Genomic DNA, 26,767 nt, shown 5'->3' on the forward strand with positions numbered 1-26,767 from the left:
GACGGTAAGGACAGAAAGACGGGCACAGATCCAAGTATCATCCTAGAGGTATAACTTAGAGGACTTGGCAAATGATGGGCTAGTGGGGGAGATGGAACAGATCTCTTGTCTACAAGGCTAGAAAAAGTGGTAGTTTCTCAAATGAAATGAGAAAACCAAAACTGGCACCTACTGGCTTACTGAGTGACCACACAAGTCTGTCTGTGTTGGGAGGGAACAGAGTACAGGGATGTTGAGAAACTGGTAGAACGTCCTGGCAATAATGAACACAGGACATTCTGGGAGGAAGGCCACGGGGAAAGAAGAGTGTAAGTCAAGGAACCGAATGAGATCAGCAAGAACGGGCTAAAAAGGTTAACTGAGGATGGAACTTGAGACAGTGCAACATTTCAAGGACCTGGAACAGACGATGACAGCCAAGAAGCAGTGAGATTGGCAGTCAGAGAGGTAGGAGGGAAACCCGAGTTTCCACGAGGCAGAAGTGAAGCCGGCAGAAAGTTTCAAGACACGTGCGGTAACTGACGATATCGTGTGGCACGGTGGGGATCACTGGCTTTGGTGGTTGAGTGCAATCCATGGCTTCTCAGGTAGTAATTCCGTAAGGTTGTAGAGACTGGAAAAGAGGCACAGAGTGCAGGCTATTCTTCCAGGAAGCTGGTCAGAGAAAGGAAGGTGACAGAGGTCAGGAGACAAAAGACAAGGAAAACAGAGAGAACGGAGAGAAATTCACTTAGGCAACAGAAGAAGTGCCAAACTGGCGCAGAGCTTGGGAACACACAGCACCATTTAGTCAATTACTGTCTTCTTAAGGGATCCGAGGCAACCATGCAAATTAGCATGTGTAGGCCAGCAAAAAACGCACTTGACAGATCTTTTGGAGTCTAATCTTCAGGATTGGGCTAGGCTCGTTTGGATTACATTTCCTAAAGGTATCTTTAAGACAAACAAGAAGGCGGCAGAATGGTCCTGCCAGGCCCGCGAGGCAAGCACGCACAGTCTAAATAGAGAACAGAATAAGGCAAGTAGAACAAGATGTGCTTGACTAAAGGAAAGAAGAAATGGAGTGAGTGAGAGGACAGAACCCAACTCAACAAACAGAGGTGAACATCAGGTATCCGGTCTGGATGACAGTGGAATAGAAACACCACAGGGCACTTGAGGGCAGGAACCACGGGCAGGAGCTAGTTACGGTTTTTGAAACTGGGGAAGCACAGAGGATGCACACCTTTGTGTACCAGAGCGCATTCTGTTATTGTCGCTATTTTTTTTTTTTTTTTTATTCAAAACACAGACGAGGCTCTTTGCAAGGGATCTGGAGGTAGCACACACAATAACAAACAGCCCCGGGCCGGATGTGGAAAGGAAGATAGTTTTTAAGGGAAGACTCCCCACCATCCTAAGTATTTCAGTAAAAAGGAAGTAGGACTGTTTGGAGAATTCAGGCCATCTTCCCCTGGAATAAGCCATCGCCAAGATAAATGACAGAAGGTGGCTGAAAGTACAAAACATAGATTTGCACAGACATGGATCACAGAGTCACCAATAAATTGAAAGCTGCAGCCACAAAAATGATTTGGACCGATTCACCAAATGCTTATTGAGCATCTTGTATATGATCGGCCTGAAGACATGGTGGAGAGCAAGGTCAATGCAATTCCCTGTGAATTGCTTACACTCAAGCAAAGAAGAACTTTCAGGGAGAGAGTATATCTGCGTGCATTTATGTACACACACACACACACACACACAGACACACACACACACACACACACACACCAGGGAAGAGTCTTGAAATGAGAGGAAGAAGAAATTAAAAAAAAAAAAAAATCCAAGAGCTACGTAGTCTACCTACTCAAAAAATTTGCAGAGATTGAAAACAAAATCCAGCAATTAGTCTGCTTGCCAGCTCTCATTCTGCCCTGACTCCAACCCCATTGCCCATATCATTCCCCACACTGGGCCTCCACTTCCAACAAGCACGTAAACCTGGGGACCCCACACAAATCTCCTAATTTCTCCTTTGGGCAGCATTGATACTTGGCAGCACAGCACAGTGGCTAAGAGACTCTGGAGCTGCCACATTATCTGGGTTCAACTTCCACCTGAGCAACTCAGAGCTGCCTGACCTTGGGGTAAATCGCTTAATCTCTCCGTGCCTCAGTTTCCTTACATGTAAAATGGGAATGATGACAGATCCTTCCTTGTAGGCCATCGTGCAGTTTAAATGAGTCAATCTGTGTAAAATGCTTAAAATAGAGCCTGTAACAGAGTTGGTGCCCTATAAGGACAAGCTTTGTTACCACTTGACCCACTTGAAATGTTCTCTACATTTCTCTCCCCTCACCCAAATCCACTGGTTTAAAAAGTCAGATATTTTACATCCCATTAGTGGGCTCACACGCTCAGTTTCCAACACAGGCATTTACTGAGGATCTACCATGTCCTGTGCTCCAGGAGAACTGGGATCAATCAGACCCAGTCCTGCTCTTGAGATCACAGTCAACTTGGGGAAACGGACAGACATTCCAATGAAGATCATTACCGTAACTTGGCAAGAACTATGAACTGGCATTACCCATTAAGCGTCTCCCACAATGGAGGCTGCCCTCCTCTCTTGACTCCTAAAGCAGTCAGGTATCCCATCTGTACCATGATATTCTGCAGGAAAGGTGTTTGCTCTGTGTCCCCTGGACTATTTCACACATATGTGCCTTGACTTGTTCAACTTGATAGAAAGGAACCCGTTCTGGGACTGGGCCTCCTAATTCTGTCCCCCAGTCCACTCCATCCCCACGACTACCTCTTACCTACAGGTATCTGGCAAATGCATATTAACCTGTGGTTGGTTAGGATGTTTAAGCTTCTCTAGCATTAAACTTCCAGGGCCTGGGAAGCTGGGTTTCTGCTCTGGCATGACCAGACTACTTAATATTGCTGAGTTCCTTCCATATCCTCTCAGTATAAATAGGACACTATGCATCTACAGACTAACAAATTAGTAATAACAAAAATAATAGTAAATGTTTACTGAGACTTTTTCATGTTCCAAGTACTAGATCAAGTGCTTCTGTGTTTCACATAATCCTCCCGAAAGCCCTAAGACAAAGGGAACATTATTACTCCACCTTTGCTGTAGAGGAAACAGACATGCAAAGAGGTCCCGATGGAGCAAGGAAGAGGCACCAAAACCTGGTTCTCTGAAAATCTGGGAAGGTAATGGTGGGAAGCCATTTCTCGTTCCTCTAAGCGTTTAGATGGCTGGCACCAAAATGAAACTTCAGATCACCCAGAAGGAAAGTAAAGAGCCCAGAGCCAAAAGGAAGCGAGAGCCCCTTCCTAAAAACAGCCTATTCAGGCACTGGCATCCCACAGATTTCAGCCTCCCTGACATCTCTTTGCTCCTCTAAGATTTCAAAGTTCTCCAAAAGCATCAAACCAGCATGTGTACAACTAGCACAAAATATAAAACCAACTGGCTTTTTCCTTCTAGAGTTTATACTGAAGGTTTGAAGACATGCACTGTTTCAGCAAATGAGGCAGTATTTCAGATCTAGGAGGAAGAAGGGATCTAAAGACATATACCCCATGCTGACAAGGGAGGGAGGGAGAACTGGGATGCATTTTATTTTTAAACCTTTAACATATATCTTTAACATATTGTAAAATTCAAGCAAACAGAGGCTCAGAGAAACATCCAAGCATTCAGAGCTTGGGGATGTGACTTGGGTTATCGTCAGTTAAAAAGAAAAAGAGGCACGAGGACAGACACTCCCTCACTCTCCAGCACCAGTTTCGCCAGAATCCCACCCCAGAGACAACCAAAACTAATCCTGTGGAACCTCTCCTGCTCCCTCCACTCAAGCTGCGAGGAACGCCCACGATCCCTCAGACACAGAACGCTGAGATCAAGATTCTTGCTAAGTCTAAAATAATGATGCACTCAATGCCTGGCTTAAAAACTGTCTGTGGTCCCAGAAAAGGATCCTAAAAAGCGACCAGCGATCACAGCAATTAAAACCACTCTCACCACCAGAGTCTCCATGAAAACTCCTCATTCATTCAGCTCCTCCTCTGAACATTTCATGCAATTCACCAGTAACAGATCTGGGGTCAATTTACCCAGCCTCCACACAGCAGCATCTGCTATTTCCCCGGTGGTGTGAAGAGTGAGTAGCGGCACAGGTAATCCCTGTGTGTAAATAAAAACCTGTGACGCTGAAAACAGGGGTGGGGAGAAGGAGGAACTCGGGAAGAAATAGCAGGTCCCTGGTGGCAGTGGTGGGACCCCCAGAAAATGCCTCCTCCCACCTCTCAGTGTATTTGTATATATGTCCCCAGCACTGCAGGAGCTTCTAATTAATTTCATCACTGCCTCTTTTATGGAATTTCCACATAACGATAATGTGATCTGTCCAGGGTCACCTACACCCAACAGGTGGAGCGAACTCCTAAAATGATGCTATGGGTTTCACCCATAGGGCTGCCCGCGGCAAGAAGAGCCCAATCCAACAGCGAGATCACACTAAAAGACACGAGATGAAAGAAAATCTTTCTGATTCCAACCCCAAACTGCCATGGAAAAGACATTAAAGTTCCCCAAAGACAGGAATACTCCAACCCCATCTTCCAGATGAGACATACACGAATTCATGTGCAGGCACTTTTTTTTTCTCTTTTTTTCTTTTTTTCTTTTTTTCTTTTTTAGGAGAATCTTATTAAGCATTCTGTTGGGGCATGAACAGAAGCTCGTCTTATGCTCTAGAGATGTACCGTGAACTATCAAAGGTGAAATAGCTGATCTTCAAATACAATGAGCAGTAGAAACGTGACCGGGGGGGGGGGGGGGGGGGGGGGGGGGGGGAAGAATCATGAGCAAATTAAACCAACAAATATTTATCGAGTGCCTGGGCCTGGAGACTGAGATGTCCCTGTCAGAGAGCTCCCTTAACTGAGCTCTCCATGAGAAGCAGATGCAAATTCAGGCTTCCAGAACCATATGCCATTAATCACACACCGCTTCAGATTAATTGCAATGCCTAAGATCTCCCACATCATTCTGCCCTTTTGCCCCCAAAATCGAATTCCCTCAAGTCCTCCCTAATTTTTCAGATCACTAGTACCCCAAGCAAGCTTTCACCATGAGCCAGCCAGCCCACTGCTAACCAGAACTAGAACTCTCCCCACATCTCCCTCCAGCCCGATCTGTGACCTTCAGCGTGCCGCGTGCGTCGACGTTAAGCTGCCCCCCAGCCACACGTTCTTTACCATCAGGCCTCCACCTCTGCCCTGCTCTTCAGATGCCCTGCTGGGCTATTTCAAATCCATCTGATGGCACATTCAACAGCTAGTGAGCTCTCTGCCTCTCCTCCTACCATCCAGATTGTTTTGGGGCTGCAGAGCAAATTAGTCGGAAAGGCACGGCCAACGCCACCAAAATCTAACCCCAAATATTTAGCCAGCCCCCCGGGGAAGGAGGAAAGTAGGACCATGGCGGCATCTTTCAACATAAAAATCTCTCTCCAATTGAATCACAACCCACAACCCTATTTCATATCGAGTGCCCAATTCTCCACAATGGTCTGAGATCTTTTGAGGAACGTTAGTGTCAAAATAGCACCCATGGGGAGACACCATCCAAGAACCAACGCATGCTTTCAAATCGATATCTTAACTACAAGCACAACAAATCAGGAACGGATGCTGCCAAGGAGAAAATCAAATTCTGCTCGTCTCCTAAGTGGGCAGCAACTAATTACCTAACATTACCCCAAGAGCCTCCAAGTGAGAAAGCCAGGGCATCGGGGGAATAGCACAGCTAGTCCAAAACCTTCCCGAGGAACTCGTGCCTCTGAACGCAGAATGTCATCGGATCACAGAATGAGGCAAGACACTGAGCTCCGACATCCACAGAAGCTACTGAATTTGAGAGAAATTCCAGGAGGCTGGAAGCCAGGACCCTACGGTCCTGAGTGCAGCGTTAACGCATTTTTCACGAGCTTTTTCAAGAACGGAGAAGAGATCTATCATGTCAAGAGGTTTACAGTGATGTTTATACTTCCATTTTCTAGTCTCTTGGTTTGTTTGGTTTTTTTCCCCTAAGAAGCCCAATTTCTGTGAATCAATGACTCGGCGACATCATACTCCCTCCCGGTGGCTCACGGTAACGGGGCTCTCTCTGGTAACCAGCGCTCCGCCAGCTCAAAAAGGCTCAGCTGCCAGATCCCTGATCTTGCAGCAGACTTCGAGCGGAGCCGAGCACCATCTATCTGTTAGAGCTTGGGTACAGCCACTTGCAGCTCAGCTAAGCCATCATAAACCTTTAGCTTATGAGATCTCGCTCAATACAGCCAAGATAGCAACCTCCACCCACCCACCTGAGAGGGAGACGGATGAACAGAAGGATAAATAGACGGACAGCTCACTTGAACCCTGCACGTTTCTCCTTCCACCAAGCATTTGCACTGCTAGGTAATCCCCCACTATTTCCTCTCCTCTAAAGAAGACCAAACACTGAAAAACTAACCCAAAGTACCCAATTGACAATTATGATGCTAGGGAGAGGAAGAGGGACCTGAAACACAGCAAAATGAGAATATGAACATTCTGCCCCACCAAAGCCCAGACAGGTAAACTGCTCCTCCAATGCAGGCTGATTAACAGCTTCCCTTCACTGCACTCCCCCCACCCCGCCACCTCCCCCCCACCACCTTTGCATCAGTGCAGGTCCTCAGAAAGTCAAATTTTCACTTACTCAGATCTACCAAGAATTCCCAGTGCCTTGCTATACGAAAACCCCACAAACGGCAGTTCTTCGCCCGAGAAACCGGAGAGGTTCAGCTGGCGCGGAGAGGATGAAACCCACGAATTCTTCTCTGGTTCATCAAAATTGGAGGTGTCATCATCAGACTTGAGGGTGGGAACGAAGGGGGGAGGAGCTGGTTAAAGGAAAACAAGAAGAGGGGGAGAGGAAAATTCAGACGGATTCGACACTGTTGCGGAGAAAATCGTCTTACTCCTTCAGCGGCTCCCGATGGCACTGCAGCGCCTGCTTTCAATCTAGCTCACACAGGCAGACCCAGCCTTGGCTCTTACAGCAACAAGAGATTAACCCCTTCTCTGCCAACATGGCCACCAAGCGGCAGTTAGGCTGCCTTCCCCGCCGGGGTAAAACTGAAGGAGAAACTCAAACAGGTCACTGGCTGGAACAAAAGCACTTGGGGAACTCAGGTGAGCAAGCGGCTCGTTCGTGAGATTTCCAGAACGCTTCGACAGAGCGTCAGGCTGGCAGGTGCCAGCATGCCAGCTGACCTACACCTATTTGTTTGCTCTCCTGGACAGCTCTAAGTCATTAATATTTAGTGTTACCCACTGAAATAAGATGGCATGTATACATTTCGTGGGCTAACCGGGATGAGAGGAAGGAGCAGGGGAGGGGATCTGGGAGGTGTGTAACTCATGTTAGGGAAGCACTGCAGTCTAGCTCATTCATATCCAGAGGAGTATGCTCGGAGCTCTTATCAACCACTTTTTTTTTTTTTTAGTTCATTATCCCTCCTCCCCACCTCAATCATGCTGCCCGAATCCACCGCAGTTTAATCAGCATAATGAAACACCAGCCAAATAAAGTTCTTCCCGATGATTTACAGCACCCCTGCGCGCTGATGGTGTAAATGCACCGATGGGCATCGGCGTCCTACCTCGTTAAGGCATGACTCCCAGCTAGGGGCATCTTACATCTTCTTCACTTCCTGCAGACCTACTAAGCTCTCTCGGTCAGGGACGGGGGACACTCGCCCATCAGTCACCAGGAAGCTGCCCATTGTGGTGGGCTCCGGGGGGTGGAGCGGGCCAGAAGCGTTACCATGGCTGCAGGCTGAGGCGTCAGTGGCGAACCGGCCGGTTGAGTTGGCAAGCCGGGCATCACAGCCCCCGCAGTGCAGGCTTCATGCTCCCCACTCTGTGCGTGCTCTGGCTGTAACCCCACCTGGCCGCCTGCGTGGCAGGGGCCAATGCTGATCCAAGTGACAGAGCCGCATGAGTCACTGCCGGAGCTTGCTACAGCGCCCCCTAGGACAGTTGTCACAGTCCAGGCTTCCTTTTTAACCCCTCGTTTTCTGAACTAAGCTGTGCACCAGACAGGAGCAGCAGTCTTGTTTTCAGCTTACAGACCCAAGAGAATCTGTTTCCAAAGTACCCCAATGACAACAATATCGGAAGCAATGCCGGGGAGCAGATGGGAGTGGTGAGGGCTTGGGGGGAGGGGGTCAGGAAAGGAAGCCTCCACCAGGAGGTCTGGCTGCTCCTGGAAAGTGCCCAGGGGCATTCGCTGAGCTTCAGGTACACCCGAGATGAGGCTGGAGACTGAAAACATAGAAGGCACTACCAGAAAATTATTTAACACCTCCAAGCTCTCAAGAGAATTTAAATCTTCCCTGTTAGCATCAGAATCTACTTGCTTAATACTTTAAAAATTAGCTGATGGAAAGAAAAATTACACTGAATGCTTCAGCCCACATCCCATGTGTACTTCCAACAATATAGCCTCAAATCCAACCTGATTTCAATTACCTCATATTTTTTTTAAGCAAAAAGAAAAAGAATGGAAATTACATTTCATAAGGAGAAAGAGAAGTTTTCCATGCCAAAAAACTTCAGATAAAGACTGAGGAAATATATGGAGATTCGCAGATGATACGAATATGGAAGCATTGTCATTAATGGAACCTTACTTCAAAATCTGAGTGGGTTCCGCCGGGGTGGCTCGGTTGGTTGGGCAGCCAACTTCAGCTCAGGTCATGATCTTGTGGTCCATGAGTTCGAACCCCACGTCAGGCTCTGTGCTGACGGCTCAGAGCCTGGAGCCTGCTTCAGATTCTGTGTCCCCCCTCTCTCTCTGCCCCTTTCCCACTCGTGCTCTGTCTCACTCTCTCAAAAATAAATGTTAAAAAAAATTTTTTTTTAATCTGAGTGGGTTCAAATCTCAGCTCCACCACTTGTCGGCTCTGTGACTTTGGGAAAGTCACTTAACCTCTCTGAGCCTCATTTTCAACATAGAGACAACTTGCTCAAAGGGCTGTTGGGAGGTTTAAATGAAAAAACTCTGTATAAAGTGTTTGGTGTATTTCTTTGCATTCAGTAAACACTCTGTAAAGATCACCTGCTATTGTCGTTATTGCACACACGAGATACACGTTCATGACAGATCCTGCGGTTATTGAAGGCTAGCGAGATACAGCACAATCTGTGTTGCAAATTCTTCTTCCCTGGGCAAATGACACACACACTCATGTGGATGTTTGTGTTTATCATATCATTTCATTCCTAACAGAAGTTTAATTCCCTTTCCACGATATACTAATTTATCTTTGGGAGACTAAAATAGAATTCCATTTCTGAGTGAGGAGTATGATTAATATAGGGGTAGGAGCCACCCTCTGTGAAATAATTATGATTTAGAAATTCTGTACCATAAAATAAGATTTCTCTTAAAAACTCCATCATGCTCAAAGCTAGCCCATATGGTCGAGATTAGAAAAAGGGACAATCTTCAATAAAAGGAAGGAGAAGTCAACATGAAATATACCAGATGGTAACAGGTGAGATAGTCACAAGACAGATTAAAAGCTAGGGATATAAAGCTCTAGACAGGTAGTCAGTTGAGTACAACAGGAAAGTCTGAAAAGGAGGGCTTATAAGGGCCACACTTAGGCAAGAAAAGAGCCAGAGCCTCAAGCCAAAAAGAAATGAGCAAATTGGAAATTATCTATCCACCAGAAAGTGACAAGGATGTTTCCCCCTGACCAAGATCCTTTAGGGGGAAAGAAATAAACTGGCTATTAAAACTGTAATCCCAGGTAGGATGTCTGTATTTATAGTATCCTGTATAGTTTGGGAACTACAAAACAAGAGATTAACACCAATACTGGCCCAGGATCACTGAGCCCTGAGGGCAATGGTAGACACAACAGGAGAACAACTTGTGGGGACACTCACAATCCAGGGCGTGCGCGCGCGCGCGCACACACACACACACACACACACACAGTCCCTGCTAGAAATGAGTTTACGATAAAAAAGTAAAAACCAACAACTACGTATATTGAGGAAAAAGAAACCACACAAACCACCACAAAAGAGCATCCTCACATATAAGAAATGAGAAAATCAGCCTTCCAAAAACTGCAGATAAAACACAATCTGAAATGGGCCATAAAATAAATTTATTACCAAGGTAGATGAGTAGAAACTCCAATAAAAGAATAGGATACTCTCAAAAAAGGACCACATACATTAAAAGGAACCAAATAGAAACTTAAAAAATGAAAAGTTATTGAATTCAAAGTTAAAACTCACTGAATGCATTAAATAGACGATTAGACACAGCCTAAGAGACCTGAAGAAATCACATAGACCCACGCTTTTCAAAGTGTGATCTGCAGACTGGCAACATCAGCATCACCTGGGACTTGGTTAGAACTACAGATTCTCTGGTTCTGCCCCCACATCCACTGAGGCAGAACCTGCGTAATAACAAGATCTGCAAGTGGAGAAGTGCCAACAAAGAGACAAGACTCGAGAGATCAAGAGACAAAGAATGAGAAGGTTCAATACATGTTTTAACAGGTGCACCAGAAAGAGTAAAGTAGCTCAAAGTCTGGATGCCACATTTTGAAAGGATTATGTAAAACTTGGTCAAATCTAAAGATGACAAAGTATGTGACCACATCTGTCGTGGGGGTCTAATCCTCCTTTCATGTACCTTATAGGAAATGTTCCCTTTTTAAAAAAAAATTTTTTTAATGTTTATTTTTCAAAGAGAGAGAGAGAGATAGAGCATGAGTAGGGAAGGGGCAGAGAGGGAGACACAGAATCCGAAGCAGGCTCTAGGCTCCAAGTTGTCAGCACAGAGCCCGACATGAAGCTCGAACCCATGAGCTGTGAGATCATGACCTGACCCGAAGTCAGATGCTTAACCAACTGAGCCACCCAGGCACCCCTGGAAATGTTCCTTTTTTGATTTCCATAAAATGTAATTTTTTTTCTTTAAAAAAGGTATTAATAGGTCACTGGATTTGAGTCTATGTTGATGGAGGTACATATTACATCTGAGAACATAGTATAGTGCCAGGCACACAGTAGGTGCTGAACAGGTATATAATTAAATAACTAGAAAATGAATCTTGGAAAGAGAGCACCTAGCATAATACAGGCTACAAAGAAGTTATTTGATATTTGAGTTAAATGAAGAGGCTTTAAAAGTGGAGATTTTTCTGTCTGAAAAATATGTTAATGAGTGCCTATAGTAATATTTTCTGATACTGTATTATGAAATCATCATCTCACCCCCCCATACCCACCACATTCAATAATGACAAATCAGAAGTCATATATTAAGATCAACTGTTCATTGGTAAAAGCCATTAAGGAAAAAAAAAAAAAACTTTTCCTATATATTTTAAAAAATAAATCAGCCTGTGCATGAGGTCTCATCAGGGCACTTTCCCTGTAGTGGCAAGGGCTATGCAAGCAAGTTCTGGAGTGTTCCCCCACCCCCACCCCCAATTATAAGATAGATGGCAGAACAAGGTTTTCAGAAACAAAGAGCTATTTTAGGAGCTTTAGTTAATCTCTCTCCTATAAATTCTCTCTCTTTTCTTTAATCCTGACATTCATTAGAAGCTTTTGGGGGAAAAAAATTGAAATGCCTTCAAATTAAAAACAAAACAAAACAAAAGGCAAATAACAAGGAAAAGAGAACCAAATGTATTTGTCCTGTTAGACCTACTTATTTCTAACATAGTCCACCGAGCTCCATTTACCCCATTCCCACCTTTAATTTTCCAGGATACCATGCAAGCAACAATATTACAAATATAAGGGATTATCTAATTTTGGTATAGTGTTTAGTGCCTGCTTTCCCCACTGGAACACGAGCTCCATGAGGGGGAAGACAATGTCGTGCTCACGATTACACACCCAACACCTGGCTGTCCTTATTCAATGTTCAATATCTGTTCGGTTAAAGGAATGAATGATTAACAAGAACCCTAGATGTGTGGTAATTTCTTAAGCCTAATGGGCTATTTCATGCAAGTGCCGCTTTAGGAAACCTAGAGTACCTGATTTAGTCATGAAGAATTGGCACGTTAAAAAACAAGTACGACAACAAAAATCCGAACTAGATATAGCTCATGAAACTCCTATGACTTTTAATCATCACTGTGAGTTACACACACTGGTGAATTGTGTGTGGCAGAAGCAGAAGATGAATAATGGCCAACGTGGTGTCATAAAAGACAAAGGCACATAAATAAATATTGTGTAATGATATAATGAAGCAGGACTGTGCCTGGAACACAGTGGGCATTCGACATTAAATCAAAAACATTTTCAACTTTGTTCTATCTACCATGATGTCCCACACCTTAAGAAAAAAAAAAAAGGTAATTCATTTATTAGATGCCAGTTCAAAACTAAAAGGAAGACGACCAGAAAATTAGCCATCTTCCAATTCCTTAAAATCTGAAGTACCAATGCGATCACACTTACCCATGGTACAAAGGCAGAGAACTGCAAAGTATGTGAAGAGGAGGCTATTTATGTCATTTAGAGGTCAAGGTGTGGGTATGAAAAGCAGAGATATATAAATGGAGCGCTGGCAAGTTCTGCAGAAGGGGATACAGTGAATTTTGTGTGTTCCTGTGGGAAAGTGTCATGGAGGTGATTGAATGTCAAGAGTTGGTTAAAAGGGATCTTGGCGGGCTGGAGTGGGGAAGAGTACCGCTTTAGAAAAGCCACAGAGCACCAGCCAGAGAAAGACCTGGGTAATGAGGCTGGGAATGAAGTGAAAGTGAAATCTTGGCTGGACCTTGAAGCGGGGGAACCCTGGATCGGATTGACAGAAAGGATTATCAGAGAGAGTTTTAGAGCACTGGGTGGGTGATAGTGCCAGAGACCGATACCATCGCTGCAGGAGCAATGGTTGGAAGAGGTCGATGCTAGAAACCTCTTAAGGACAAGTCTACAATAGTCAACATGACAAATTCTATACTAAGGAAGTGATAACAGAAACAGAGAGGATGTGGATTAACAGCAGACAGGCTACAGAAAGAAGTGGCAAAATGTGACAACTGACACAAGAGCAGAGCTTTTAGGAATATCAATGACCAACTCTTAGGATGTGAACAACTCCAGGAGAAAAAGGTTCCAATGGTAAGAAGAGCAATATCCATTATCATCAGGTCATGGGAATGAGCCAACAGAACAAGTTAGGGGATAGACAAATAGAGCTAGTTACTAAATATACGTAAGTAATTCAGCCCCATCAGAACAGACTCTATTCCCTAGAGCCTCGGGCAAGTCCCCTATTTCCTCCCCAGTGGGTAGGAAGTGGTCAGGTATAGCTCCTACAAGCAACACGTTGTGGAAGAAATACAAAAGGAAGACAAACTAGATCCAGTTTCCAATAGACTCAAGTAAATAAAAACTTCTCCCATGTCTCTGCTTCCCTAAAAGTCATAAAGAGACTTTAAGGTAATGCTGATTTGGCTGGTGATCAGTTTTTACAATGGTGTCTTTAAAGGAGATGAATAAGGAAGTTAGCATTATTCAAGCACGCATCAATCGCTCAATCTCAAGGATGCTAGGGTTTGGCTGCCAAGAGCTAAGCAGATTCCCTCTCTGGTGGCAGATTCCAGGTCTCGATGGAGTTGTGGGCTCTGTCCGAATCTCACTATTCTCAAAAGCCATGTTCCTACCAGGCTGCTTAACATTAAGTTTTTGGTAAAGAACTTTGAATAATGGATTCGCTTTGAGAGAATGCTTTGAGAGATGCCTTCTCTCAATTCTGCATCACACTTCAACCAGACTTCTAACATTGTAGCTTTAACTTGTTTGCCCCCTGCTCTCTGGGTCTAGGTACTCAGCAAACCTGCAAAATACCTACTCAGGCTGGAAATGCTCCAAAGAGAGAATCCTTTCAAACCGCAACTAGTTAGGACTGCGTTTCCCTGCCAGCGTGGGTCTGGATAGAGCCAGTCTGGGGCCCAGGTAGAGACTCCCAGAACATAAACAAACAATGAAGGAGCTCATCCCTCGGCTTCCATTCCCTAGGACCCGATCACTCTAGTGCCCAACAATGTTCCCTTCTAGCATCTTCCCCCTTGAATTACCTATACCCAACAACACATCAGATAGCACTCATTCTCTGCCGCCCTCAAGACCGCTGTAGTATCCTTTTCTCCAATATTTTAAAATTTATTTTTAAATACTATGAAAATCTTCACAGGCACAAAAGTAGTAAGGTAGTACAATGCACTCCCACATGCCCCTCACCCAAGTTCAACAACGAGCAACTCCCATTCCATTCCACCCCATCCCTGTCTTGTTTGCACGTTTGTTGATTATTAAAAGAAAACCCCGGACAGGGTATCATGTCACCCATAACTACTGCAGTAGATATCTCTAACATGGGGTTTCTCAACTGGGGCACTAGTGACATGTGGAAGTGAACAATGCTTTGTTGTAGGGGGCTGTCGTGTATTGGAGGGCATTTAGCAGTTATCCCTGACCTCTTCCCACCAGATGCCAACAGCACCTCAAGTCATGACAACCAAAAATGTCTCCAGCCATTGCCAAATGTCCCGTGGGGGGCAAAATCACCCCCAGTTGAGAACCACTGCTCTAACAGATAACGACGTCCAAAATACTGTTACAATACCTTCATCACACCCAACAAAACCACGATACCTCCATAACATTATCTAACAACACGTTTGTGTTCAATTTCTCCAGTTATCCCAAAAATGTCTCTTTACAGTTGGTTTTTCACTTGAATCAAGATCCAACCAAGGTTCACAAACTGATTTGGTTGGTATGTCTCTTAATCTATAGCATTGAATTTTTTTTAATGCCATTTATTGGTCTAAGAAACTGGATCACGTGTCTCTGTAGAATTTCCCACATTCTGAACTTGGTTTCAGTGTAAACTTGAGACATCATTTAACATGTTTCTCTGTCTCTCATGTTTCCTATAAACTGGAAGTTCAACTTAGGGCCTTCTGTACGTTCATATTCAATTCTTTTGGCAGGAATACCTCCTGGTATTCTGGATGTACTGTCTACTTAATGCATGACATTAGAGGGCATACAATGTCTGCTTGTCTCCCGCCTTCTGATGTTCAGAATGATCCATGGGTTCTGATGACATCAGCCTGATCCCTCCACCATAAAGGTCCTCCCCCCCAATCTTTCACTTAAAGGTTTCAGCAACCATTGATGAGCATTGCCTACAGCCATTATTTCATTAAGGGCTGCAGAATGGTGGTTTTCTAATTTCATCATTCCTTCTGCATTTATTAGCACATCAACGATTTGATTACCCTGAAATATAGTTCAAATAGGAAGGCAGAACAAATGCTTGGTTCTTTCTATATTTAGCAACATCCAAAGTAATGACTTGGGGGCCCTTAGCAACAAGTGCTAGAAGTGACCAGTGAGATTTCAAGTTATCATTATGAACTCATAAACTGTTACATATTTGATGCGTTTCAAGCCACTGCAGTCTTTTTGGTGCTCATATTGTCCCATCTTAGGCCAGGAGAAGCCCCTCTACTGGATATTCTTGCCAGAAAAGTCAAATCTGAATCTATTTTTAGCTTTTAGAGCTACCTTACAGTTTATAAGGGCTGAAAGAATAAGTACCACCATCATCCCTTACTGAGGAATCAGAGACAAATAGGTAAGACAATGACCTAACTTCTTCATCAAGTCAATGGCATGTATACACATGTATATGTGTGTGTATTTTTTTCAATTTAAAAAAATTGCCACTCTTCTCTGGGAGGGTGGGTAAATTTCCTGCAGCCCTGCATCAAAGGTTATCAAGCACTTGCCTTGCCAAGACTAACGTGGATATTTCCATCCCTAGCTGGCTATCGGTTCCTTGTGTGTGTCCTTTGTTAGCCAGAGTCTGAAGAACAGGAAGGGTGGGTCTTAGACCCCAAACTGCCAGTGCTGTGAGATGAATATAATCCTTTTCTTTCCACCACCAGGGAGTAACAGGGTTGGCCACATTTATTTTCTATGAGGTGAGACACTGAAAATCGTTTCCAAACCCTTGGTTGTGGACCACCTGGACCTCCTACTCTTTGTCCTTTGGTTGTAACCTCTTTTGACTCCTGCCAACCACCCTCTTTAGTTCTATCCAAACTTCACACTCAGAAAATAAGCGTAAATGCAATCGCCACGCGTCACAGAATTGACTCAAAAATTGGCTGCTGAATATAGTCCCAGATGTTTAATATCATTTTTGAATCTTTGGCCAAATGATTTCCATGTTTGATTGGTTGTAGAAGGTTTTTGGGTGAGAATTTAAGGATTGAAGACTCCAATTTATGGGCTTTCCAAAAAAACCTATTCCTCGCCTCTCCCAGGAAAGGCATTAATTTACCTCATTTGGAAGTGATTTTACTGAACTGAAATTTAGCATTGCACTGTTGGATTGCACTAAGAGACACTATAAGAAGCAGTCATAGGGGAACACCTGGGTGGCTCAGACAGCTGAGCGTCCAACTCTTGATTTCGGCTCAAGTCATGATCTCACAGTTAATGGGTTCAAGCCCCGTGTCGCAGAGGGGAGCCATCAGTGCAGAGCCTGCTTGGGATCCTCTGTCTCCCTCTTTCTCTGCCTCTCCCTCTCTCTCTCAAAAATAAATAAACATAAATAAAAAAAAGAAGCAGCAGCAGTCATAGAGAAATCCCCAGAGCACGTATGGGAGGGGTGAGGTCTACCATGTCACAAGGAAGTCTCACTTATGAGGAAGCCAATGATGAAATTCCTCAGGGCTCAGTATCCAGAAAATCAAGTCTCTTCTGAGCAAACCATTTTGGATTTTTCTCTCATGGGACTGAGACTCTCATACAGTTGACCCTTGAGCAACACAGGTTTGAACTGCAGCGGTCTACTTATACACAAATTTTTTTCAATAAATAAAGCACAGTACTGTAAATGTATTTTCTCTTATGATTTCTTAATAACATGTTCTTTTCCCCAGCTTACTTTAAGAATATAGTAAGAATATAGTATGTAATACACATTACAAAATATGTGTTATTCAACTATTTACATCATCAGTAAGGCATCTCGCCCACAGTAGGCTATTAGAAGTTTTGGGGGAGGGGCACCTGGGTGGCTCAGTCAGTTAAGCGTTGGACTTTGGCTCAGGTCACGATCTCACGGTTTGTGGGTTCAAGCCAGGCGACAGGCTCTGTGCTGGCAGCTCAGAGCCTGGAGCCTGCTTCAGATTCTGTGTCTCCCTCTCTCTCCACCCTCCCCTGCTCACGCTCTCGCTCTCTCTCTCTCAAAAATAAATAAACATTAAACAAAAGAAGTTTTGGGGGAGTCTTAAGTTATATGCAGCTTTTTGACTATGTAGGGGTCAGCACCCCTAACCCCCATGCTGCCCAAGGGTCAACTGTAACTGTTCCCATTTTCCTTTTTGTTCTGGCCACTAGGAGGCTAAGAGTCCCAAATCTGTCCTTGTCCAGCAACTTGACCAGAACTTGTTTGTTTTTACCTTTATCTCTGACTTGATTTCTTTACTGTGCTATTTCCTTCAGCCAGATTCCTACATTTATTTATTTTTATCCTTTTGATATTGCAATTATCTCTAAAATAAGCCATCTCAACTTATCTTGGAATAAAGTGAAATACTGCATATTTTTAACATTTCTGGATGTAGCTTCTAAATTCAGACTAGAGCAGGGAAATCCCATAATCCTAATTTATAAGCAGTTAGCTCTTCTTAGCCTATTTTCTCCTATCAATAACTTGCTTTCTAAAAACAGAACAATCCCCAAGAGAGACATAAATATTTGCCTGTATAGCCCATAAGCCTGTAACAGCTACTGACTACATGTCTTCATTATTCCTTGTTTATGTTGGAGAAGCAGGTGCCCACATGCTCCTGGTCTAGTGAGTTGAGTTCCTGCCATCACTACTATAGCATCCTCCCTCTTTCTACCCTCCTCTCTCGCAGGCTGATCCCCTAAACAGTCCAGCTCCCCTTCCTCACTTCCTCCTGCCCCTGAAGCGACTGGGCGGCTGTCCAACAGGAAGATACACTTGAGGGGCAACCAAGGTGAATATAGGAGCACATCTACCAACCTCCTCGAACTAGCTCTGAAAACAAAGCATGGACAGAAACCTGCTCGAATGGTAGGAACCCAAAACAAGCAGACCTGAAAAAGACCCAAAACAAACCAACACACACACACACACACACACACACACACACACACACACACCACAAGCCATTGAGATAATGCTGTTCTAAAAGCAGAACACTAAAATAAATAAATGAAATATTCATGTTAAAACCATAAGGGGCTTTCATTTGTGAAGAAAAGAACACTGTTCATCATAAATCAATGCCAGAGCGGCCAATTCAAAGGATAAATAGGGGTTTTATGAAGATCTCTTCATTTGCATCAATGATGCAGGAAAATCACCTGACAATAAAAACTCCTGATTTCTTGGGAGACAGTATAGCGATGTTGTTAAGGGTATAGGCCACACTGGTGTTTACGTGAGTACAGAATATTCTGGGAAGTTACATAAGAAGCTGACAATTGTGGTTCACTTTAGGGAGACGCAATGGGCACAGGGTGAGAAGGAGACAATTTTCACTGTTTAACCTTCTGTGTCACTTGAATTTTTTTTTTTTTTTTTTTTTACCACAAACTATACAACTTTTTCAAATAAATACAAGCAAAGAGAACTTGGGAGTCTGAGAGACCCGAATTTGACTTCTGCCAACTACTCGCTCTGTGACCTTTGCCAAGTGGCTTCATCTCCTCAGGCCTCAAGGTCCTCATCTGAACGGTGGGACTAATCATACCACCCATCTCATAGAGCTGTAGCAAGTAAATGGGACAATAATTTGCAGAATGTGCTTTGCAGAGCCCCTGGCACATACTAGGTGCTTAATAAACAGCATGGCAATATAATACACATCTAAAAAGTTAATGAAGAAAGCTTAGTCCATCTTTAATTAAAAGTAAATATGGGGGGCACCTGGGTGGCTCAGTCAGTGAAGCATCTGACTTCAGCTCAGGTCATGATCTCGCAGTTCGTGAGTTCGAGCCCTGCGTTTGGTTCTATGCTGACAGCTCAGAGCCTGGAACCTGCTTTGGATTCTGTGTCTCCCTCTCTCTCTCTGCCCCCTCCCTGTTTGTGCTCTCTCTTTCTCTCTCAAAAATAAACATTAAAAAAATTTTTTTTAATAAAAAAGGAACAATAGTAAGCTGGGTGGAGGATGTGGAGTAGAAGGCACAAAAATGCCTTTTTACAACCACCTATTTGCTATCAGCAGGTGGAGATTAAGTCAAGCCACCATCTTGAAAGATAGGAAGGTTGTAAAGTCCATCTAAGAAAAAAGCTTTAAATCCCTCAAAAGCAGAGCCTAAAACCCAGCATTTCTAAGCAGTTCCATCCACCCATGGAAGTCCTCAGCCAAAAAGCAGTCTTCCCTTCTCCCAGGCCCAGAGGACAAAATGAAAGACCCCACAAAGATGAACGAGAAACCCTAAGGCTGACAGAATGAATTTTCTCCTCTTGCAAGGCTTTGCAAATGCTAATATGCACAGGAATCTTATTTCTGGGATCTTATTAAAGTGCAGCCTCTGATTCAGCAGATCTAGAGGGGCCTGAGTCTCTGCATCTCTAACAAGCTCCCAGGTGATGCCAATGCTGCTCGTCCACAGACCACACTCCACACAACAACAAGTGAACCACAGTCTGGACTACGGTTCCACTGCTTGTTAGCAATGGCAGTCATGAGTGATTCTGATTACTGCAATATTTTCTCTCCTGGTAAAAACCTGGCCGATCCTTCCATATCAGTGGTTCTCAATCAGGGGCGGCTGTGGCCCCCAGTGGACACTGGGCAATGTCTGGAGACCTATTTGGTTATCACAAACTGCATGGGGGAGGGTGCTTCTGGCATGTATGGGAGTAAAGGCCAGGGGGTGCTGCTGAATATCCTGCACTCACACAACAGCCCCATCACAATTATCTGGTCCCATGTGTCACCAGTGCCAAGGTTGAGAAACCCTGGGTTTTGGTTTTTGGGGTTTTTTTAATGAAATTTATTGTCAAATTGGTTTCCATACAACACCCGGTGCTCATCCCAACAGGTGCCCTCCTCAATGCCCATCACCCACTTTCCCCACCCCCCATCAACCCTCAGTTTGTTCTCAGTATTTAAGAGTCTCTTATGGTTTGCCTCCTTCCCTCTCTGTAACTTTTTTTTCCCCTCTTCCCCTCCCCCCTGGTCTTCTGTTGAGTTTCTCAGAATCCACATATGAGTGAAAACATATGGTATCTGTCTTTCTCTGCCTGACTTATTTCACTTAACATCACACTCTCCAGTTCTATCCACATTGCTACAAATGGCCAGATTTCATTCTTTCTCATTGCCAAGTAGTATTCCATTGTATACATAAACCACATCTTCGTTGTCCATTTGCCAGTTGATGGACATTTAGGCTCTTTCCATAATTTGGCTATTGTTGAAAGTGCTGCTATAAACATTGGGGTACAAGTGCCCCTATGCATCAGCACTCCTGTATCCCTTGGGTAAATTCCTAGCCGTGCTATTGCTGGGTCATAGGGTAGGTCTATTTTTAATTTTTTGAGGAACCTCCACACTGCTTTCCAGAGCGGCTGCACGAGTTTGCATTCCTACCAACAGTGCAAGAGGGTTCCTGGAGAAACCCTGTTCTAATAACCAGGAAATATGAGTTGGGTCGTGTCAATTCATCCCAAGACTATAAACCCCAATTTTGGAAGTGGGTCTTAAATCCAATACTGTCCTTTCCCAGGCCAGACGTGAAGCTTGGAGAGGTTAACAGATTAACAGGAAGAACAGGATGCCATATGTAGGGAAGGGGTCACCAGCTCATAGTCCATATTTTGTTCAAAATCAGGCACATGTGGTTCGGTAAGCCAATGAGTGACCCACTAAGCATTAATCTTTCTATGATTTCGAGCTACAGCAATTTAACAGGAACAGATGTAAGCAGACCTGAAGCTTAGACTATAAGTTCCCTGAAGGCAGGACCATATCCAAATTTGTCCGTCAACAGAGCTACGCTTAGCACAATGAGGAAGAAGGCAGACACTCGACATCATGACGAATCCTGTAGATTCAAGAATTCCAGATGTGCTAAATAGATGCAGAGACTAAACCACCCCTAGTGTGACATGGTTTATTATTTGTCATCACCACAAACACTATTACTAACAACAATGATCTACGCCAAGGCATGCCTGGTTCTGTAGAAAGAGCACGGGCTCTAGAGTCACGCAGACCTCGATCCAAATCCCGATCCTCTCACTATGTGACCTGAGACAAGTTAACATAGTGTCCACATCTGTAATATGGGCATAAAAATCCTTACCTCTGACAGAACTGTTTCAAAGTCGTACAGTGTCATGTATTTAAACAGCTAGTTGGCTACTTAACCAATACTTCCTACCATATTAAGGACGGGAGTAAAATGCCCAGTGAGTTATATGGTGCTTATTTCTGCATAGAACAGTATGTAAAGATTTCACCTGATGACACAAAGCCACAAGATCCCTTTCCTTTAAACCAAAGGCCATCATGCCCCAGGTTTATTGAACAACCACAGGACTGTGCATTTGTGGTTTTATGATGGCCATTCAGGGCCTGGTAGTGCACAATGATCATCAATGACAAAAAAGAGACCTACACAGCATGGGAACACCACCGAGTCACTCACTACCAGTGGAAGTGAAATGTACCCTCTGCTAACAAATGGTAAGGACCTGAAAACTCACAATCATTCTGCAAGAGCTAGGTCTTTCTGAGAATAGTGAAAAGAACATAATTTAGAAGAAGACTGTGTCGTAAGTAACAGACAACGTCTGAGCATTAGCCACAGACGTTCCAGGATATTTCCACAATCCATGTTCGCATTCGCATTCCCCACTGTCAGGACATAACGGTGTTGGACGAAAGGGACAAGCATGCCGGTTCCAATAACATCACTATGTCCAGATGTGACTAGAAAAGCACACCAGGCAGCAAAACTTCCCCACTAACAGGAGCAAGTGTATGATGCCAGGAAATGGAGGCGTAACCCCGAAGGCATGAATGAAAGAGGCCCTCTGACCTCAGCATTCCAGAAGCTCAGAAAATATCAGGCTGGGTACCACCAGACTCTTGCCCAATACTGGAAACATCACTGGAATTGCAAAGTCCAGGGCAGCCAGTATACTTAAGAAGTCTCCTACTGGAACTTGGAAAGCCACCTTGAAATAATGATGATAATAATAAGCAGCTGAAAACACAAGCTGACATCTGATCGCACAAAGGTGGGAATGAAACATCAGGGTAATGGGCACCTGGGGACCTTCACAGGGCAGTAACTCATCACAAAGCTTTTGACTTGCTGAGAGAATACGTTCCTGAACTGGGTCAGGTTCCTGGTTCGTGTACTGTTGCCCAGAGCAACCCTAAGAGGCTGGACCCAGGGGGACGCAGATGTTCCGTCTGACTTCAGTGTGAAAGCCGAGGCATGTCCTAGTTCCCCTCAGCAGCCACTCCTGATTCTGTCATTCATAAATTTTTCCAGACCCTTCTTAAACTACATTCATATATCCTGCCAGGACCACCTCTTGAGATGATGAGTTTTAGAAGATTATTACCTGCTGTGTTAAGCAGTACTTCCTTTCATTGGTTACGACAAGAAAAAGAAGAATTAGGGGTGAGGCAGCAGAAAGGCTAATGTTACTTTCATCAAGGGACAATCTTGTGTGTGAAAAGTACAGATATTTAATACCCTGGAACCACAAGGCATTGAAACAGCAACCATAAACTCGGCTTCAAGGGTTTTGCTTAATGAAAGTCACTCAACATGCATTTGTGGAAAAACCGGGACTGGACAAAGGCATAATTTCTGTTAGAGTTACCTAGTTGGAAAGTAGCCCAAAGATCATGGAGCCCAGCAATGTTTTCAATCACACAACCCCAAGTTGATTGCAAATATGCAGGGATCAGAGGTTGGTTTAAAAAAATTCTGAAAGGGAAACTCAGTGAACTTCCCTAACAGGGAAATCTCGTAGGAGAAGCTCAGTGAATACCGTGTCTCTCTGCATTGTCAGGGATAAGACAGAACCTCCAGGAAAACGCACTACCAATCCTCGGGGGACATGAAGATGCCCCTCATTGGCTGAGCTACACTAAGTATGTGCCTACTGCAGGTGCCTGCAATATGGCACCCTGGACTGACTCCTGGAACAGAGACATGAGTGGAGAAACCAGTGAAATCAGAATAAAGTTTGAAGTTTAATAGTAATGTGCAAATATTAATCTTAGTTTTGACAAATGTGGCACCGTTATATAAGATGTTATAACATTAGGAGACGCTAGGAGAAGGGTATGTGGGAACTCTGTACTATCTTTGCAAGTTTTCTATGAACCTATTATTATTCCAAAATAAGGTTAATTAAAATTAAAAGACATTTTTTTAAAGCAAACATATTTCATGACACTCCAGAGCCACTGTACTGGGAGTCAGAAGCCCATGAAAGCCATCAGGATTTTGAAGAATCAAGATTCAGGGCAAAGGACGTGAAAAGACATTTTTCTAAAGAAGACAAACACATCAGGGAAATACAAATCAAAACCACAATGAGATACCACCTCACACCTGTAAGAATGGCTAAAATTAACAACACAGTAAATAACAGATGTTGGCAAGGATGTGGAGAAAGGGAAACCCCCTTACACTGTTGATGGAAATGCAAACTGGTGCAGCCATTCTGGAAAACAGTATGGAGGTTCCTCAAAGTTAAAAATAGAACTACCCTACGATCTAGCAATTGCACTACTAGGCATTTACCCAAAGGATACAAAAATACTGATTCAAAGGGGTACATGTACTCCAATGTTTATAGTAGCATTATCAACAATAGCCAAATTATGGAAAGAGCCCAAATGTCTATCGACTGATAAATGGATAAAGAAGCTAATTGAAGAAGATATAAAGAAATGGAAAGACATTCCCTGCTCATGGATTGGAAGAATAAATATTGTCAAAATGTCAATACTACCCAAAGCTATCTACACATTCAATGCAATCCCAATCAAAATTGCACCAGCATTCTTCTCGAAACTAGAACAAGCCATCCTAAAATTTATATGGAACCACAAAAGGCCCCGAATAGCCAAAGTAATTTTGAAGAAGAAGACCAAAGCAGGAGACATCACAATCCCAGACTTTAGCCTCTACTACAAAGCTGTCATCATCAAGACAGCATGGTATTGGCACAAAAACAGACACATAGACCAATGGAATAGAATAGAAATCCCAGAACTAGACCCACAAACGTATGGCCAACTCATCTTTGACAAAGCAGGAAAGAACATCCAATGGAAAAAAGACAGTCTCTTTAACAAATGGTGCTGGGAGAACTGGGCAGCAACATGCAGAAGGTTGAAACTAGACCACTTTCTCACACCATTCACAAAAATAAACTCAAAATGGATAAAGGACCTGAATGTGAGACAGGAAACCATCCAAACCCTAGAGGAGAAATCAGGAAAAGACCTCTCTGACCTCAGCCGTAGCAATCTCTTACTCGACACATCCCCAAAGGCAAGGGAATTAAAAGCAAAAATGAATTACTGGGACCTTATGAAGATAAAAAGCTTCTGCACAGCAAAGGAAACAACCAACAAAACTAAAAGGCAACCAACGGAATGGGAAAAGATATTTGCAAATGACATATCAGACAAAGGGCTAGTATCCAAAATCTATAAAGAGCTCACCAAACTCCACACCCGAAAAACAAATAACCCAGTGAAGAAATAGACAGAAAACATGAATAGACACTTCTCTAAAGAAGACATCCGGATGGCCAACAGGCACATGAAAAGATGTTCAACGTCGCTCCTTATCAGGGAAATACAAATCAAAACCACACTCAGATATCACCTCATGCCAGTCAGAGTGGCCAAAATGAACAAATCAGGAGACTATAGATGCTGGAGAGGATGTGGAGAAACGGGAACCCTCTTGCACTGTTGGTGGGAATGCAAATTGGTGCAGCCGCTCTGGAAAGCAGTGTGGAGGTTCCTCAGAAAATTAAAAATAGACCTACCCTATGACCCACCAATAGCACTGCTAGGAATTTACCCAAGGGATACAGGAGTACTGATGCATAGGGGTACCTGTACCCCAATGTTTATAGCAGCACTCTCAACAATAGCCAAATTATGGAAAGAGCCTAAGTGTCCATCAACTGATGAATGGATAAAGAAATTGTGGTTTATATACACAATGGAATACTACGTGGCAATAAGAATGAAATATGGCCTTTTGTAGCAACGTGGATGGAACTGGAGAGTGTTATGCTAAGTGAAATAAGCCATACAGAGAAAGACAGATACCATATGGTTTCACTCTTATGTGGATCCTGAGAAACTTAACAGAAACCCATGGGGGAGGGGAAGGAAAAAAAAAAAAAAAGAGGTTAGAGTGGGAGAGAGCCAAAGCATAGGAGACTGTTAAAAACTGAGAACAAACTGAGGGTTGATGGGGGGTGGGAGGGAGGGGAGGGTGGGTGATGGGTATTGAGGAGGGCACCTTTTGGGATGAGCACTGGGTGTTGTATGGAAACCAATTTGACAATAAAGTTCATATATTGAAAAAAAATTTAAAAAAAAGTGGTAGATACACACACACACACACACACACACACACACACACACACACACAGGAATATTACTCAGCCATCAAAAAGAATGAAATCTTGCCATTTGCAACAACGTGGATGGAGCTAGAGTGTATTATGCTAAGCGAAAAAGTCAGTCAGAGAAAAGACAAATACCATATGATTTCACTCATCTGCGGAATTTAAGAAACAAAACAGATGAACATATGGAAAGGGGGTGAGAAGAGAAGAAAGGGAAACAAACCACAAGAGACTCTTAACAATGGAGAACACAGGGTTGATGGAGGGAGGTAGGTGGGGGATGGGTTAGATGGGTGGTGGGTACAAAGGAGGGCACTTGTAACAATAAGCACTGGGTTGTAAGTGATGAGTCACTGAATTCTACTCCTGAATCTAGTATTATACTATACATCAACTAACTAAAATTTAAATAAAATTTGAAAAAAAGAAAAAGAAGACATATAGATGGCCAATATGTATATGAAAAGGTGCTCAACATCACTAATCGTCAGGGAAATGCAAATCAAAACCACAATGAGATACTGCTTCACACCTATTAAGATGACTGTGATCAAAAAGCCAAGATAACAAGAGTTGGTGAGGATGTGGAGAAAAGGGAATTCTTACACACTGTTGGTAAGAAGGTTAATTGTTACAGCCACTAAGGACAACAGTACAGAGGTTGCTCAAAAACTAAAAATAGAACTACCATATGATCCAGCAATCCCTCTTCTCGTCGAACACCCAAAGAAAATGCAATCAGTACCTCGAAGAAAGATCTGTGCTCTCCCGTTCATGGCAGCATTATTCACAATAGACAAGATATGGAAACAATCTAAGTGTCTATCAACGGATGAATGAATAAAGAATTTGTAGTATGTAAACACACACACGAGACAATATCACTCAGTCTTGAAGGAAGAAAGGAAAGGAAAGGAAAGGAAAGGAAAGGAAAGGAAAGGAAAGGAAAGGAAAGGAAAGGAAAGGAAAGGAAAGGAAAGG

General features: G+C 43.6%; 1 protein-coding gene across 10 annotated transcripts in view; it reads right to left on the reverse strand.

Annotated features, from left to right (window-relative positions):
- CIT (citron rho-interacting serine/threonine kinase) overlaps positions 1-26,767 on the reverse strand; it is a 162,515-nt gene that overhangs the window by 94,467 nt on the left and 41,281 nt on the right. For all 10 annotated transcript variants that reach the window (XM_042963234.1, XM_015542629.2, XM_015542628.2 and 7 more), the window contains one exon: positions 6,752-6,935. In XM_042963234.1, the coding sequence (XP_042819168.1) occupies positions 6,752-6,935 (184 nt within the window). The remainder of the gene's footprint in view (positions 1-6,751; positions 6,936-26,767) is intronic.

The sequence above is a fragment of the Panthera tigris genome, chromosome D3 (genome assembly GCF_018350195.1).
Source record: "Panthera tigris isolate Pti1 chromosome D3, P.tigris_Pti1_mat1.1, whole genome shotgun sequence".
In the NCBI taxonomy this organism is placed as follows: Eukaryota; Metazoa; Chordata; class Mammalia; order Carnivora; family Felidae; genus Panthera; species Panthera tigris.